Source organism: Microcaecilia unicolor, chromosome 7 (assembly GCF_901765095.1).
Source record: "Microcaecilia unicolor chromosome 7, aMicUni1.1, whole genome shotgun sequence".
Taxonomy (NCBI): domain Eukaryota; kingdom Metazoa; phylum Chordata; class Amphibia; order Gymnophiona; family Siphonopidae; genus Microcaecilia; species Microcaecilia unicolor.
Genome location: NC_044037.1, coordinates 269,101,174 through 269,119,646, shown reverse-complemented (window position 1 = coordinate 269,119,646; position 18,473 = coordinate 269,101,174). Strand labels below are relative to the sequence as shown.

Below are 18,473 nucleotides of genomic sequence, written 5' to 3'. Positions count from 1 at the left end.
TAGAATTACCCTCGAATTGTAGAATTTCTTTAGAGCAGAGAATTTGTTCATTTTAGGACTTGTTTTGGGAACCTATTTTATAAAAGCATAGAAACACCTATGGCAGCTTTATAAAATACTGCAAACAGTTCCAAAATTATGTGAAAGATAGTATCAAATGCAAAAGCTACATGCCCTGAAAAAAATATATTAAATAGTTGTATATAATGAAAGGACCATCAGATGGGAGCAGAAGCCACCCTACAAATAAGTTGATATAACAATCCCGTAATACCCCCAAATTTCTCATTGATCCAAATAATGCAAAAATTCTATATAGGTTGCTAAACGCTTAGGCAGTTAGGCTACGGTTACCCTACAAGTACTCACTTGCCGCAAGCAACCGCAAGGCGCACTGGCGCGCACGCAGGGTGCCATAGGGGGAGGAGGCGTCGTGATGTTGAAAGCGGAGGAGCTGCTGGCCAGGCTGCAAAGAGACGAGCAGTGCCGCAGAGGTGTAAAGCGCGCGCGCTATTGAGGAGGCATACTTTGTCTTGTGACGTCGAGAGCGAAGGTGGAGCGCCGCTGGCCAGGCAGGCTGGAAGGAGACGAGTGAGCAGCGCCGGCGCGCCGCGGACGGGACCTGGAAGCGGGAAGGCCGTCGTCGAACAGCTGGGCAGGCCGCGGGAGATGTTATCACGCTAATTATAGGGACTGCAGTGCAGGGGAGGGAGTGCGAGGGATAAACGGTGCATCGGGTGGGGCGGGGCCGGGGAGATGAGAGAGAGAGACGCTTGGGGCTTGCAGCTGGGGAGGCTTAGCCTCCCCAAGCCTCTTATACCGGGCGCCTATGCTTTGTGTGTATGTTACAATGGATCTAATATATGCCTGCTTATTTCTCTACAATTAAGCTGCTCTTTGTAAAGATAAGTGATACACACAGACAATTATTTTATTTTTATGGACAGCTGTTATGAATTTTCTTTGATATTGTGTCCTGCCTGCTTTCCTTAGGGAAATTGGAAGAACAAATCCATAAATACAGTGAGGGCAAAACCAGTGCTGACTGAGCCTAACATGAAAGTATTGAAGGAAGCAGTTAAGAATGACTTAGTTGTGTATGTAACTAGAATTTGTCCACCAGAATCACTGAAGACAGGATCGATATAAAATAACTAGAACATTTTCTTTACAGATCTTAACAAACCTTAACAAAACAAGAAAAAAAAACATAAACTTGTAATTAAACCTGCAATCATGAAATTAAATAGTCCCCTGACTATATATGAGACGACAGCTCTATACTGTCGCAAGAAATAGACAATTGTTTGGGCTTTTTGCAGGGCCCCCTTCACCAGATAGTACAGCTCTTTTGTTTACTAACCTACTAGCTAACCTCTGATGTGGTAAATCTCTAATGCCATCCCTTTTAACCCTGTTGAATCCAACTAGTCTGCCACCTGAAATTTGTGATGTCTGCTTGCAAGAATGGGATAGAAAACATTCAGCCCTCGTAAGAATTGCCATACTGAGTCAGACCAAAGGTCCGTCAAGCCCAGTATCCTGTTTCCAACAGCGACCCCAAAATGTAGATAGTTTCTATGCTACTTATCCCCAGAGATAAGCAGTGTTTTTCACCAGGTCTGCCTTAACGGATTATGGACTTTTACTCTAGGAATTTGTCCAAGTCCCCTTTTTTTTTTTTTTTTTAAACCAAGCTATTCTAATTGCTTTTACCCCCTGTCTGGCACTGAGTTCCATAGATTAGTTGAATAAAAAGTGTTTGTTCCTATTTGTTTTAAAATTTAAATGTACTATATAGTAACTTCATTGCATGTCCCTAGCAGGGGTGGACTGACAGTAGTCTTGGTTCCCCAGGCAGAAAGGGTCATTGGGCCCCGGCCCTTGCCGCTGCCAACCCCATCTTTGTTTCCAGTACCCCCTACCCGGCACACTATATATATTTAGCAAATATGACCTTTGGAAACAAAAACACTGTAAGACTTGTATAGCAGAGTTTCTCTGTTACAAGGTTACATTTCCTACAGCACAAGTAATTGTTTTGAGCACAATAAATGTGTGCATGTAAGATTCACTGTTTTGGTTGTCTTCCACTCTTGTATTTTGATTACTCTGTAAAAGAAGTGGTTAATAAAGAACAAGATCTAAGAGGAAAGACCATAGTTCTGCATTTTTTTTTATTTACATTTTTATTTTAACATTGCACAAACAAAAGAATGTATTCAATGTGTTAGATCTTCTACATACTGTATAACCCCCCCCCCACACACACGCACACTTTCCCCTAATACCGTGAAAATGGTTGTCATATTTATTTATTTATTTATTTGTTGCATTTGTATCCTACATTTTCCCACCTATTTGTAGGCTCAATGTGGCTTACATAGTGCAGTAGTGGCAGTCGCTAATACCGGCATGAACAAATACAAAGTGAGGTGACGACAGAACAATATAAATGTTCATATTGGACATAACCTACTCTTCCCCTTGACCCCTAATATGTCTTATCAATTCTGATCATTAGTGTGTTGCGGGGTTAGGCATTTAGGTTGAGTCGTTTGAGTATGCCTTTTTGAACAGGCAAGTCTTTAGCAGTTTCCGGAAGATTAGGTGGTCGTATGTTGTTTTCACAGCGGTCGGAAGCGATGTTATTAAATGAGGTCTCATGAAGCTGCCCACTTTTCAGTGGGTTCCCATGTCGCTTGAAAGCAGTTTAAGGTACCTCTCTTGCTTGCCGTTGTCTTAGGTAGAGACCTAGATGGTGAGCCCTCCAGGGATAGAAAAATAGCTATGCAAACTAACTCCAACGTGAATATATTAGTGTTGAATTGGTGTGACAGAGAAAAGCCCTCAGAAACCGCTAGCAAACTGCCTGCGGTTTAGTGCGTGGTTATATATTATTCAAATTATAACTCACACAGCGTTTCTATCACTGGGCAAAAAACTCTGTCATGCCTGGGCTAAATTGTTTAAAAAAGCCTCAACAAAATGTATTAACTGATAGCGATGTTTTTAAAGAAGCAGGCCCCACTCATAGCCTGAATCGGTTCAGCATAAAAGAAAAAAAGACTTAGCTTTGTACTGAATTCAAGCACTCTTCTTTATCCGTTCTACGGAGATCACCGTTTCACCTAAGACCACGGCTTCGTCATTGTACGCTGAGATCTAAAACAAACAATAAATATGGTTGTAAATCTGCTATCAAACGATGCAAAACACTTTCTTTCCAGGGCAACGTCATATGACTTTCCCCGTGACAAGAAAGAGGCCAGTCTTCTACTTTTTTTGTTTTAAAAAGCAAAAATGAAATAGAAAAGAATAGAAAGATTATGTGCAGGGTTTTTCATCTTACAGTACATCTGTCAGACCTCGGCAATCTTTCTCGGCACAAAACTGCAGAATTCTTCCATTCTATTTAGTGAATGGAGTTGCTTCTGTACTCAAAGTAGTTTTTTTTTTACCCCTTAAAAACTGTATTAAAACTGGAAATTATAAGAAGGGAATAGACATCATCGTTATTTATCTCATTTCAGGATTTTTGTCATGGTCAAGTGATGTGGCCCCCACTAAGTGCTCTTCAGGTAAAGATGGCTGAACCTGGAAAATCATGTAAACAAATATGTCAAGAAAACCAGCTTGTCTGTGAGCCGTCTTTCTTCCAGCACCTGAACAAGGACAAGGATCTTCTGAAGTAAGTAATGAGAAGTAATTGGGTTGGGGCAAGGAAATGAAAAGATTAACTGTAAAACATATGGGGAACTGCTCAGGTTTTCCTAATTTATATGCAAGAATGGTGCTCGTGTTCAGACACCTACAGTCCAAGAGCATTGATCTCCAGTAGCAAAGGTTACCGTCAAATGACCAATGCAGTTAATCAGCAACTCTAAGCTACTAACATTTTACAATGTCTGTCTTCAAAGTTGCCACAGATGACATTGAATTGTAGGTGCAAGTGTTAACACAAACCTCTTTATTCTATGCTATAAAGTTTGGGTTTTTTTAAATTCTCTCTTTATAAAAGAAATAATCAACCATTTGCTACTAGTTATTGAAGATTAATGTAGAAAACACTGATGTAGAAAAACATTTTGTACCCAAGCATATCTAGAAAAAGGATCCTCCCCAAAGAGCAATTTTATTGACTTTGCCATTTTCTTGTGCTTAACCCTCCATTGCCCCATGTAAGCCGCATTGAGCCTGCCATGAGTGGGAAAGCGCGGGGTACAAATGTAACAAATAAGTGATGGTGTGTAGTGAGCACTATGTCATTTAGGTCCCTGTTATGAAACAGTACAAAAATGCACATCCTTATTAAACAATATCCATACCATCAAGAAAACATCGCTACAAACTTGAGAGAGGAAAAAAGGAATGAAAATTAAAGAAAAAACAAGAGTGAGAATTGAAATAGAATACAGAAGGGAAATAATCAAAAACACAAGAGTATCCAAGAATATAATACAAAAACAAAACATGTTTTATATATTTTCATGAAAACCTACATATGAAAATGCCACAAAATAACCCCCTTCCCCCCCCCCCAAAAAAAAAAAATAGTGTTGAATCCCTACTGTAGAATCCATCCGTAGTCCACTGTATCTTGCCACTAGTATACAAAGCTCTTCATCTCCTGGATACACTGGGGAAATTAAGATTATTTTAAAACTGTTAACCATGTGAGAATCTATTATCATCATAACACCTAAATGAGCTGCATTCACAATTCCATTTGAAACAGGAGTTAACACTGAGTTAACTGTAAGCAGAGAATTCATTGCCCCTGAAAAATGTATATTTAAGGTGAACATCAAAAACTTAACAAGAGACAAATTAATTTGTATACATATATACAAATGTATGTGCACATGTAAATCCATTTCCTTAGAAGTTGCATAACCTCCAATAGTTTACCGCTATATAGTCCTAATGATCAGTCTCAGTATGGCTTTTCTATGTTCTTATGCTCTTCCCAGAAATAAGAGGACTTTTGTTTTAATATACATTTTCTGCAGCTGTTTGCAGTTCTTCTGTTAAATAGCCCTGAGTTACAGTAAGAGACCAGCATTAATTAGGATTAGTAGCACAACTAATGGAATATTTGATTCAATTTTCACTCCTACATAAATCTCAGTCAGGTTTCAGACCACAACACAGCACAGAGACAGTCTCATAACTACATTGATAACAAAATTCAGAAGTCTGATAAGCCAAGGACAGAAAATCCTACTACTACAATTTGATATGTCTAGTGCTTTCGATATAGTAGACCACGCAACACTAATGACCCTGCTAGAGAACATAGGAATTAGCAGAGAAGTGACAGCCTAGTTCAAAGGCTTCTTAAGAACTAGATCATATCAAGTAAAAATGTCAACCCAAATCTTAGCCCCCTGGTTCCCTGAATGTGGAGTGCCACAAGGGTCCCCAATATCACCTATACTATTTAACGTAATGATGGCCCAACTCAGAAATAAACAAGAAAACATGGTTCTTAACACTTTTATTTATGCTGATGATGTCACCATCTATGTACCCTGCAACAACAACATCAAGGAGATATCAGCCAAGATTAAACAAGGCCTTGACGTCTTGGAAAGCTAGGCCACAACTTTTAAACTGAAACAGAGATAAAACAAAATTCCTGATACTATCTAGCTTATATAATCCCACATCATACCAAAATCTCACAATCAACCAAACATACCCAATTGAGACCCAATTAAAAATATTAGGCATAATCCTAGCCTAACGTATATCCCTTGGAAATCAAATTTCACAAGTCACATCAAAGAGATTCAAACACTATGGAAACTGAGAAGAATTAGAGACTACTTTCCAAAAGAATCCTTCCACCTCGTAGTTTTTAGTCCTTGATAGTGCCTCAACTAGATTACTACAATGCAGCATATATAGGTTGCAAAGAAAATATGCTAAAATCATTACAGACTGCTCAAAACACAGCAGCGATACTAATCTTCAGAAAAAAAACACTAGTTTCCCGTAGTTTCCTTATTCTTTTGTCCATTTTAAAGTTTCCTTTACTCTTCGACACGGCCGGCCTTTGGGCCGCGTGGTCGCGTTCTTCCCTTTTTGTGCCCTTTCCTTTTTGGCACAATTGCATTGTTTGATTTTGCTGAGGCTGTGTTGTCTTCCATGTCATCGAAGACACCCAGCGGCTTCAAACGTTGTACTCGGTGCAACCGGACAGTCTCAGGTACCGATACCCATGCTTGGTGTATTCAGTGCCTTGGCCCCGACCATAGCCCAGCTGCTTGTAGTTTGTGTCTTCGTATGAAGAAACGGACCCAAGCATCTCGAGAAACCCAACGGGAAAAGATTTTTGGGGCTCAGTCCAGACCGTCGACATCGACGGGAGCATCGACGTCGAAGAGCAAGGTAATGGTTGCTGGGAGCAGTGAGCCGTCGAGTGGGTCTCCACGTGTCCCGAAGCCTTCTGCTATGCAGGCCCCCGGGACCGACCTTTGTCGGACCCAGCCCTGAGGAGACGTGAGGATTCCACGTCTTCCTGTTCAGTACCGAGGAGTCTCGATGACGGACGTCGAGCGAAGGCTAAGAAGCATCGTCATCGTTCTCCTTCAACGCACAGTACCGGGAGCTCCGGGGCGTCGAGAGATTCGGCACCCGAGAAGCGTCGGCGCCGAGAGAATCGCTCCCCCTCGATACAGGAGGTGCGGATGCATCGCTCTCCTAGCAGTCCGGTACCTGCTCCCGAGCCTCCACGGATTCTGACACCGCCTGTTCCACCGACCCCGCAGCCTTCTCCAATGGTAGCTCTCGACAAGCGCATCCGGGCCTTGTTTCCAGAACTTCTGGAAGGCTTACTGCGCCAATCAGCTTCGATGTCGGGGGTGCTTGCTCCCTTGGTGCCATCTGCTGTAGCGGTGCCTGGCCCTTCACCTGTGGTGAGGTCTCTGACTGCGGTGCCGCCTGTGGCATCTGCGTCGGCTGCCACCCAGGTCAACTCCTCTTCGACGTCGGTGGAGGGAGCTTTGCTGCAGTCGGATTGGACATCGATCTCTCGATATCGCTCCTCGGTGTCGAGACAGGTCCAGTATCAGAGTACTTTGACTCAGGTTGCATCTGACACTGAGCAGGAGCGCTCGTGGGAATCAGAGGAAGGTCCCAGGTAATTCTCTTCCAATGAGTCTTTTGGGATTCCCTCTGACCCTTCTTCTGCTCTGGAAAGAAGACTATCTCCACCAGAGAGTCTTTCTTTTTCCTTTTTTGTCCGGGAAATGGCTACAGCTATTCCTTTCCCTATAGAGACTGAGAATGAGCCCAGGTCTGACATGCTGGAACTCCTGGATTATTCTTCTCCATCTAAAGAGGCTATGACAGTCCCTGTCCATAAGGTACTGAAGGAAGTCCTTATGAGAGTTCTTTATCAGTTTAAGATTATATTTATAAAATAGAATAGTGGAGGAGTGTCCTAGTGGTTAGGGTGGTGGACTTTGGTCCTGGAGAACTGAGGAACTGAGTTCGATTCCCACTTCAGGCACAGGCAGCTCCTTGTGACTCTGGGTAAGTCACTTAACCCTCCATTACCCCATGTAAGCCGCATTGAGCCTGCCATGAGTGGGAAAGCACGGGGTACAAATGTAGTAATAATATAAAAATATATATATGTGAACAGGCTACCACTAGGGGTCAGCATTGGATAATATAAAATAAATACATTCACCTTAGCAAAATAATGAGAATTTCAGGACCAAAAGTAATAGTAGGAACAGTACAGATTTGCTCCTCAGGTTGTTGGTCACCTCTTTATGTCTGCACACCAGAATACTTAAAAAGGTAAGAATTTCTTTTATTCAGGTTAATTAAAACAGATGATGTTTTTAGATTAATTTTATAATGGGTACAGTGCATCCCAAATCCCTCAGGCTATATCCAGAGATGTCAAAAACAGAAAACTCCTACTACTGGGAGACTACAGTCAGAGGCATTAATTTAGGAGCACAGGTCAAGAGACCAAAAAAAAGGTAAAAGCCTCTCAGGATCGTCAGCTAGCTGGAACACAAACCAGATAGTAAATAAAATCGAAGAAGAAAATAAGGATTCTGGGGGAAAAAATGACCTGGCTAGAAATAGCACCTCTGTAGTGTATAGCAGAACTTCCTAAAACTGTCCTGTGGACCCCTCACCCAGTCAGGTTTTCATGAGATAAATATGTGTGAAATACATCTGCATATATCGTAAGCGCAGTATATGCAGATTCATCTTACAGTATGGTTATATATTATGGATATCCTGAAAACCTGACTGGTTGCGAGGTCACCAGGACAGGTTTGAGAAATTCTGCTGTAAAGAGACCTTCAGAATTTGGAAGAGAGACTTAAATCCTTAGTAAAGTTTACTGCATTTTCAGAAGTTTTACCTATTCATAGCAAGGAAAAAGAAAGGCTCCATCCCACAGCCAATTATAAAAAATGGCACCAAACGTTGCATAAATGGTAGACTATGTTTCTGGGACAGGGAAAAGGGTTCTAAGGGAATAATGTTAAACAATGTGTAGAAAGGTAAACTAAGGGAAGGGATTACAGTAGTGGAAAAAAATAAGAGAAATCTTCATAATTTACTCATCAACAAAGAAGAAGAAGAAACTTAGAAAACATCGGTACACAAAATGCAAGCAAGCCTTCCAAGATCACTGGAAGGCTCTATGCACAAATGTTCATAGTCTAGGCAATAAAGTTCCAGATCTGTAAACCCTAATGTGTAGAGACTTGGACTAGGACAGGGGTAGGCAACTCCGGTCCTCGAGAGCCGCAGGCAGGTCAGGTTTTCAGGATATCCACAATGAATATGCAGGAGATAGATTTGCATACCATGGAGGCAGTGCTTGCGAATCTATCTCCTGCATACTCATTGTGGATATCCTGAAAACCTGACCTGCCTGCGGCTCTCGAGGACCGGAGTTGCCTACCCCTGGACTAGAACATTGTGGTCATTACAGAGATGTGGTTCAGTGAGATATAGCCAAACTTGATTGTAATCTGTTTAGAGATGGCAGAAAAGGGGGGAGGAATAGCACTCTGTCAAAAATATTAAAGCAGACGAAATGCAGGGATCATGTAGGATGCACTGTGAATCCTCTTGAAATGAGGCGAGGGCACTTCTTTCAGATTAGTGTAAACAATAGACCACTCACTGAAATGCAAAAACTGGATAAAGATCCAATCAAATGTAATGAAAAGGGGAAGACTTTAATTGACTTGATATAGATTGGAATATCTCCTATGTAAAATTGCTAGACAAATGGTGATTCAGCACACCAGGGGAGATGTAGCTAATGTCTAGATGAGTGCTCACCTAAGCACCAGTGATCATTGGCCTATTTGGTTTGATATAAAAGCTAAGAGAGGGATCTGGCAAAACTCAAAGTTCTGGATTTCAAAAATGCTGACTTTGACAAAATGGGAAAGTGCCTGTGGGAGGAGATAGAAGTAACAGTAGAACAATGGAATAAACTAAAAGAAACTGTAATAGCAGCCAGCATTTATGTACCGTGTTTCCCCGAAAATAAGACAGTGCCTTATATTAATTTTTGCTCCCAAAGATGCGCTAGGTCTTATTTTCAGGGGATGTCTTATTCGGGAGTAGTAGGGGGACTGTGGCGGTCAGGAACAGTATTGAAGTGGGGGGCGGTATCCTGCAGGAGTAGGCCGTGGCTCGCCTATCTGCCCACAGTGACCGCAGGACTCGAGCGGAGCAGAGCCGCCCTGGCCGGGCTGGGAATGGAGGAGGGGTATGCACTAGGAAAGGTAATGGAATATGGGGCCGGGCTGCTCTGGCTGGGGGTCTTGGGAGGTTGTGAGAGGGCTTAGGGCGCAGGATCATCCCTACCGTATTACAAACGTTAAAAGAAAAAATTCTACGGTAGCTCCGTTCCCCGTTGGTGGCGCTTTATGCGCTCCTCCTGTACATTCGCAACACTTTCCATCCTTCTAGTCTGACTTAGCCCTTGGGCGATGGAGCAGCGCCGAAAGGGCTCGATTACTCATTTTCTTTTCTTTTATTATTTCTGCAAGGGGGATGTTTCTTTTCTTTCCGGGCTCACTTACCGGTAGTTGATCTTCACAAAAGCGTGAAGGAGGATGGTAGGAGTCCGCTGGACGATAGATTTTCCACCTCAGTCTTGTTTCTTGCATTTCTTTAATGTTATTTTGTCTTTGGGTTGCAGCAAAAAAAATTAAGATTTCTGTGTCCATGTCCCATCGGGGCCAAACAAAACTTTGCTAGGTCTTACTTTCGGGAGAGGCCTTATATTTAGCAATTCAGCAAAACCTCTACTAGGTCTTATTTTCAGGGGATGTCTTATTTTCGGGGAAACAGGGTAAGGAAAATTAATAAAGCAAGAAGAAAAAGGAAACCAATATTGTTTTCCAAGGAAGTGGCTGGAAAAATTAAGGTGAAAAAGATAGCCTTTTCACTTTATTCATCCTATATCCCAACTATTCTTTGCGATTTTGAACAAAAGAGTAGGGTGTCATCCACATATACTAAGACTTTGTGGTTTTCACCACTTACCTTTATAGATTGACCGTGACCCTCCTGTCGAATGTGACAGACCAAAGGCTCAATAACTAGGGAAAAAAAGGAGTCCTGGGATAGTCTTGTTTAACCCCTCTATATAGGGAAACAGCCTCCCTTCTGTCAAATACCTCTGACAGAACCCTGCTAACTACAATTCTACTATTAGGGGAAGAATATGGTATAGCTGCCCAAGCTCTAAGACTCCTTCCCAAACCTGCTCTTTTCAGAACTCTAAACAAAAACTCCCATTCCACCCTATCAACAACTTTTTCAGCATCGAAATCTCTCTGTAGCGTACCGCCTGGAAACAGGAAGTTCTGTCAGAGGAAGTGAGAAGCTACAGAGAGAGGCCTCAGGCAGGTATGAGAAGCAGCATGCCTTTCAGCACAACAGCACTAAAGACAAATTTGGAGGGCCGAGGCGGGCAGGTAAACAGAGTTGAGAATGAGAGGATGAGGACAGCAGGAGGGGACGGGGTTGTAGGAGTGCCAAGAAAGGTAAGCAGAGGTGCCCAGAGGAAGAGGGAAAAGAGAGATGCAGGGGTTTCAGAGGGGCAGATGCCGGAAATAGGGGATGGAAAAAAAACAAATAAGGGAGATGGTGTCCATGGAGGGGAGGAGAGAAAGAAGGGAAGAAACGGTGACCATGGAGATAGTGTCTATGCAGAAGAGGGGAAGAGAGATGGAAGGAGATGGTTCCCATCAGAGGAAGGGAACGGGAGAGGAAAGGCAGGAGATGGTTCCCTTGGAGGGAAGGGGAAGGGAGATGATTGTGCCTATGGATGGAGGGGAAGAGATGGAAACTAGATAGATTTGAAAAGGAGGAAAAATAATTGAAAGTTGAATGTGAAAGATGGATATAGGGCAGGAAGCAAAGGAGGAACAAAATGATGACTGAGTGACCTAGGCCCCTACTTGCCTTGCAATTCCACCCTCTCCCAGTCCTCTTAGATCTCACCCCTCCTGCAGGAGAATTCTTGGGCTGGGGGTGGCTGTGCTGGATTCCAGGCTGGCGGCTCTCCCTGGGCTCTGGAGACTGGTTATTCTCCCAAGAGTTGTCCTCCATTGGGCTGCGAAGACTGGCCACACCTGGGGAGCCGTCTTCTCCATCGCTGGGCCTCTACTGCCGATCACACCTGGATACCTTCACCCTCGCTGGTCCTCTCTTCAAGAGGAGCCTCTGGGGTTTCTCCCTGACGGGGTTTCAAGATTGCCAGCCCTTAACAGGGCTCTTCAACCATCAGTTCCAGGGTTCCCTGCTAGAGTGCTAACTGCTGTTCTTGACCCTAGACACCGACATGCCCCCGCAGGCCATTTTCTTTTGCCCTGAGCCGCTCCCAAAGGCTTCTTGTGCCTTGAGCCATGCTCCCCAATGGCTTCTGCTCTTCTTGCCTTCAAGAAAGCGTCTAAGGGTACTCTCTCCCTGTTTAATAAAACTTTATAACTACTAGTTACAGGATTTCCCCACTAGAGGGCTATTTCCCATTCCAGCAAGAACTCTCTCGGTGAATTCCCAGTGTGCTACTAATATGCCTCTCCCCTAAACTCATGGGGAGCAGGTTTTCAATTCCCTCATTTCTGATTCAGCTCTCTCACAAGCTTTACTCCCTTCAGTGAATTAATCCCTTTGACGTGTGTGGAAATGCTGCCATCCACCTGTGTCCTCATTTGCACACAGGCAGAGCTGTGGGGACCCATCCTTCCTCCTGCAAAATGTAACAGTTCAGTACATTCCTGGGTAGCTCTACTAAGGCAAACAAACTGACAGTTATAAACTCAGAAAAAATAAACCTGTTTATATTTTAAAACCACTTTACCAGGATTTCTTCTTTCTCATTATTTCTTAATAAGACCCACCCCCCGTGGGGGAAGGGGGTTTCATGTGTAAGTATGAAATCTTTTGGTAGCTCTCGGAGTTTTCTCATGTTTTTCTCGGCCCTTTACATGAAAAAGGTTGGAGACTCCTGGTCTGTAGCTTTGTGAGGAAGCAAATCAAGCCCGCTTGCCACCATTAACTTGGAGGTGGGAAAAGTCACCTTCTGATTCAGTTTTTTAATAAAGACCATAGCTTCCTTTGGTGTGTATAGGAATTTGTGACTACCCTCTGCAGTTAACACCAATTTAGCTGGGAACCAAATTCCCACTTTCATTCGTTTATTTTGTAATTCTTTGTTATACGGGAGTACTTTTTTAACTTCTTTAGGGTCTCGGTACTTAAATCTGGAAAAATTCTTTACAGCTATGCTATCAAACTGAGAAGTTTTGATTTAGTGCATCTTTTTAAGAAGTAATTCAATCTCTCTATTAAGCTACTTTCTCACTATCATCCTAGGAGGGAAGTTAGTGTCTGGCTTTGGTCTCAGTTCTCAATGCACTCAGACTAATTCAAATCTAAGAGCAGCCAAAAATTGAATTTTATTTATAGGATGATAGCTACAGCTAGTTGTAGTGTCAAGATTTGCTATTTTCAACATTGGGTTTGAGCCAAGGATGAAAGGGTGTAGTCATCTTGTAATGCCTTATTTACAAAGGAGTGCAACCAATAGATCCATTTAGAAGATACTTTGCATAATAAATCTGCTGGATATGGATCAAGGATGCAGCTCCCTCTTCTAAATCTTGAGACCAATCAACCCATCTTAAGCATAGGTTTAATAAGAGAGCTCCACCTTGGCATGGGGGAAGGGGGGGGGGGGTGAAACAAGCCAAATCATTGGCATCAGTGTCTACTGGCATCTAGGGCTTTCTAACACAGATCAGGACTAGAGGCAGAGGTATTCAGGCTTTTTATTACAGTGAATATTAGCAAGCTAAGATCAGTGTGGCCATCAAGATGCAAACTTTTTATTCCCAGGAAGCTGATACCATAGTTGCTGAGGAGAAGAAAGTAGGATATATTAATTATGAAAAAATTCTTTAAAAGTAGAGAGAGAGATTTCCTAGGACTCAAGGTCCGTATATTTCCGGATGTATGTAAAGACACCCAAAAGAGGCGTAAACAATTTCTTTTGTTAAAACCAGGGGTGCTTCAACTGGGAGCTACTTTTATGTTACGATTTCCTTGTAAATGCATAATTTGTCATCAATCGGTTAAATATGTTTTTTATGAATCTGTTCAATTATCTGAATTCATAGCTGCCAGAAGTTCTATGAGGTAAAGCTCTTAAATGAAAAAGGACACCGTCAAATAGATCGGCTCTTATCTTTCCTTTATTGAGTTTAATTGTAATCCCTCTTAGTTGTAAATCTTGGATTAGACGTTGTGGACTGGAGTTTACTTAGTCATAAAGTTAATTTTGGAATGAGATTTTTTCTTTTCTTTTTTTTTTTTTTTTGTAAAATTGACGAAGGTACCTTTTCTGTTTCAAATGTACTATTTGTTAAAAAAAATTTTGAAAGTAATAAATAATTAAAGCTTCAGAAAGTAGGATATTTAGAATAATCATTCTAGTTGGTGATGCTTTAGTTACTTTTTTCCTGTATGCAAAATATTTCTTTAGGAATTTTTTTGTTTTGTTTTGTTTTTGATTCTTTGCTGGTTCTTGAGTACTTCACAGTTGATATCATCTGATTGTGTAGTACAACTAATATACTTGGATTGCTGTAAAGGCCTATGAAAGTGTGTAGTTTTAATAAATGCTTTTGTTTTCTAGGTATAATGTGGAATGTCAGTCTGTTGAATCTGCAAATGACATTGTAGTTCCCTCTTTTGACGAAAAAAGAAAACACTGCATTTTTCAAGGGGATCTGTTGCTGTTTAGCTGTGCTGGATCCCATTCAAACCACCACCGAGTTTGCCCTTGCAGAGACTACATGAAAGGACAAGTTGCACTTTGCAAAGACTGCCTATAGCAGCTTACCCCACTTAATCATAATGGACAAAATGCCAAGTGATTTGAGAGGATGTCAACCTTCTTGCACTTCGTTTGTCTTCTTGAAGGTGAAAGTAAACACAAGGGAAAGGAAACAACAATGGACCTGCTGATTCACCTTTTTTTTTTTTTTTTTTTTTTTAACAGATAAAAGACTAAAGTGAAAGGCCTTCTTCCACAAGGTTATGACAATAAAAGACATAACACTAAATATTTGTTGCAAAATTATTGTGAAAATACTAATTTATAGCATCCCAAAACCCAGTTCAGAATTATTTTTGTTTTTTAAGCAAGATAAAATTATTCTGTTAACAATGTCAACGTTAGATAAGAATCCGAGGATCATACTAGAACGCAGCTGAAGAAAATCAGGTTGGCGATGTTGGAGAAGAAAATAACAGCAACAGTTAATTCACAGAACTGGATTGTTTTTGTTGCTGCCTCATTTAACTTCATTCAAAGTGGTGCATTTCTTGAAAATAGGACAGAGTGGTGTAACCCCGAGTTACAACATCCCTTGTCATCACCATATACCGTAGGATAAGATTTAGGCTTTCTGCATCGTTGCCTGACTGCCTGGGCTAGAAACAGTGCAGTAAACATGAATGTTTCCAGGACTGTAGTGTAGTGTTGCATGGTGCAAAAGTCAAAGTGACATTTAGGGCAAAAATATTTAAAAAAATATATATATATTTTTAAGAAAGGCCATTGAAAAATATACTGCCGGAAGTAGGTTTGTTCTTGTGGTTTACAGATACATTGTGATTTAGAACTTTGTCCACACGCGTACGTCTAACAGGCAGATTTCTATTTAAACAGGGGGAAAAGTATTAATGTGAACCTCATGTATAGTGAAATTAATGAGCAATATAATTGTTAGCATTTTAGTCGAATGCGTCGTTAAAGTTACTCCGAAAACAGGCATAGTAAAGCAAACTATACAAGAATTAGAGACCTTGTTATGACTATACTGTACGTGTGACCTGTCTTCATACGTAGTGCTACTAGAAAGAGATTAGAGCAATTATGTTCAAGGAAGCTTGTGGTGGTAGACAAGTAACGACTCTGGTGGAAAAAGTAGACATTCTTATCTGGATTTTCTAGACTTGCTTGTATAGGCAAGCCTGTGTGGTATCTATCTAGAGTTAGTTGTATAGTATACTTGAAATAAAGACTGTGTTATTTTTGTAGTTTAATATCTCTGAAGATGGTAAAGTGCGAGTGATTTGAAAAGGATGATTCTGTGTTTATATTGTAGAAAGCATGAACTGGTTTGTCTGATTACGCTGTTTCGGCCTGGAATAGGAGAAAATGATATGGTGTAGCATGCGTGCTTACTAAACAGGTGCAATTTATTACTTTCAAAACTTATTGAATCAGAGATGTGCATATTTTCATTTGCCAGTTTGTCAGATTCTCCTTGTTTGCAAGATTTTAGCAACTCTTTTCAGGGCATATCAGCACATTTGTCTCGTGAATGTTTGTACCTCATGTTCTTTTTGTTAACTTTCATTCCTCCGCCTGCAGTGTGTTGTCCTATCCCTTTAATGTAACACCCTGCAAGATGGAACTGTTGCCTATGGGGCTCGTTCTCAAAGCACTTAGCCTCCCAAAGTTCCATAGAAACCTATGGAACTTAGCCTCCCAATGTGCTTTGAAAATATGTATATATGCCTCTAGACAAAGCGATAAAAAAGTAATAGATTAGAGCTTGCAATTATGCCTATTAGTATAGCATTGTTACATTTTATATATTCATAATACTACATCCTTATCTTGTGGGTGCACAGACTCTCCATCATAACCCCCTGTTAAGTGTATATCTTGAATTCAGTGGATGAATGTCAGTATTCTTTGATGGATATGTCTGTCCAGCCTAGAGATTGTGATTAACCCTGACTCCTGCTGGCTTGATAGTCAGTAGTTGGGTATGAGAATTGAACCTGATTATTTAAGGAGCTTCCTGGGCTTTTGGTTACTTTGCTTGAGCATGCCTGCTTGTTTGTTTTCCATTGTATGGAAATTTTACTTGAAAGCATCCTGTACATCTGCTATGGCTAAGTATTAGCACCATGAGGAAATGGAAATTTGTAACCCTGGCCTTGCGAGCACTGCCATCCACGAAAACTATATGTACAGGTCATACTGTGTTTGATATGTCACATGGGTTCTTGTGTTCTTTATAATGTCTTCTTCATACCCTTGATAAGACTTTGCTATACAGTGGCAGAAAATTGGAGGCTCCATCCGGTAGCAGGAACCAGCCAAAAGAAGCTAATTTTGTCTATTTGACCTGTTCTTTGAAAGACTCATTTTCAAATTATAGTTATTTCAAAAGCTTATGTTCAGCAAAAATAGTTTATTGCTTTATTTTTTTCCTGGGGGAAATAACCCATCAAACAAAAAAGAAAACACTCGAGTTAGGGGCATAGCTTTCTAGTGAATGAAGTTTCCAGTTGTATTTTTATTTTTGAGAGGGGGGGGAGGTCTTTAAATGTATTCATTAGTGTAAATATTTATATATTGAGAGAGAGAATATGGTTAGTCTCAGTCTTGATTGCACTGCTGTGATATATATTTGACCCACACCATACAAGATACAATAATGTAACTCAAGAGGAAGCTGGCAATCCCTATGGTATGGATTGTGATCATGCTTTTTATGTAAAGAAAAGAGATGGATTGGGTGATAAACTGTTTCCTTACTTGAAGGGTTCCAAAGTGTTTGTGGCACTGTGCGCCCTGTAATATGTCTTTTGCACTGTTGTTTCTAGCATGCGAGCTTGCGCCTTCTTCCTTCAAAAGATGGGCATTCTGTAAGATTTTGGTCTGGTAGTGACCCTGCACTGACTTGTAAATCATGGAAAAGTAGATTTGTTGAACAAATTAAGAAAAGTATACCAAACTGTAAGTTGTAAACTTATAGCTAAATGGGGGAGGGGGGAGGTAAATAATACATATGTATTTGTAATTTATTTTGAAGTTGTGTAATCATTGTATCAGCAGCTTCTAAATTTTTTCCTGCCATCTTTGTTAATTTAGAATTATGAAACTTGAGAAAAACATTTGCCTAATTTATTAAGGAAAATTACTAAACTGATTACCTTTTGAAAGGTGATAGTTGAAAACACACTGTTAAAAATGCCAATAAACACCTCATTTATTTTATATATGCAAGTTTTGATTTGCACATTTATAAATATAGAATCCTTTACATGTCTTTGGTATGGATGTTGCGTGTAAATTTTGTTTCTTTGTAATTTATCTTCATGATTCTGTGTTTGCCTGAAAAATGTCAAGATTGTTACTTAAGTTCAAACTTAATGGGTGCCTTCAACTTTTTTAATGAGTATCTGAAAAGTGAGCACTGTTTGAACATATATAATGGAACATCTGCTCCTTCCGGTGCTAACATGAAAGCTTTAACCGCTTTGTCATTTCACAATAACTGATATTAACGCCCCATGGAACATTCACTGTAGGTCTAAAGCCTGTTTTCGCTCTTGAAACTGATGATTAGGATCATTGCAAAAAAAAATAATAGTTCACTTTTTCATAGGCAGTAAGATTTTGAATGGTCATTGAAAAATCTGTGCATTATCAGTTGAGGGATGTCCCCAGCAATTTTCTATTCAGTTAGGGGCCCTTTTACTAAAGGGCAGAAGGAGTACCACCACATCGGCGTGCGGCAAATCGGACCCACCGCCGGGCTACCGCAGGAGCCCAACAGTAGTCCCGACCTCTACTGCATGCCAACTCCTGCGCTAGCAAGTGCATTTTTATATTCCAGCATGGGAGCCCTTACTGTCTCCTAAATGGGTGGCTGTAAGGGCTCCCCCTGGAAATGGCCTTTCGGCAAACGGTTCACTTACCGCAGGACCATTTCCCTTTAAAAAAAAAAAAAAAAAAGGTTTTTAACCCGCTGCAGTAAAAGGGGGCCTCCACATGGCGAATCAACGTGCTGACGTTACCGCATGGACCCTTTTAACGCAGCTTTGTAAAATGGGCCCTTAATGCAGAGGAAATGTCATTCCTGCACACTATA

The 18,473-nt window shown here is 41.0% G+C and overlaps 1 protein-coding gene across 2 annotated transcripts in view; it reads left to right on the top strand.

Moving 5' to 3' along the window:
• Positions 1-17,596, top strand: part of MGAT5 (alpha-1,6-mannosylglycoprotein 6-beta-N-acetylglucosaminyltransferase) — a 268,355-nt gene extending 250,759 nt beyond the window's left edge. For both annotated transcript variants that reach the window (XM_030209337.1, XM_030209338.1), the window contains exons 16-17: positions 3,534-3,691; positions 14,210-17,596. In XM_030209337.1, coding sequence (XP_030065197.1) covers positions 3,534-3,691; positions 14,210-14,408 — 357 coding nt within the window. In that variant the 3' untranslated portion in view covers positions 14,409-17,596. The remainder of the gene's footprint in view (positions 1-3,533; positions 3,692-14,209) is intronic.
• The last annotated feature ends 877 nt before the right edge of the window (positions 17,597-18,473 follow it).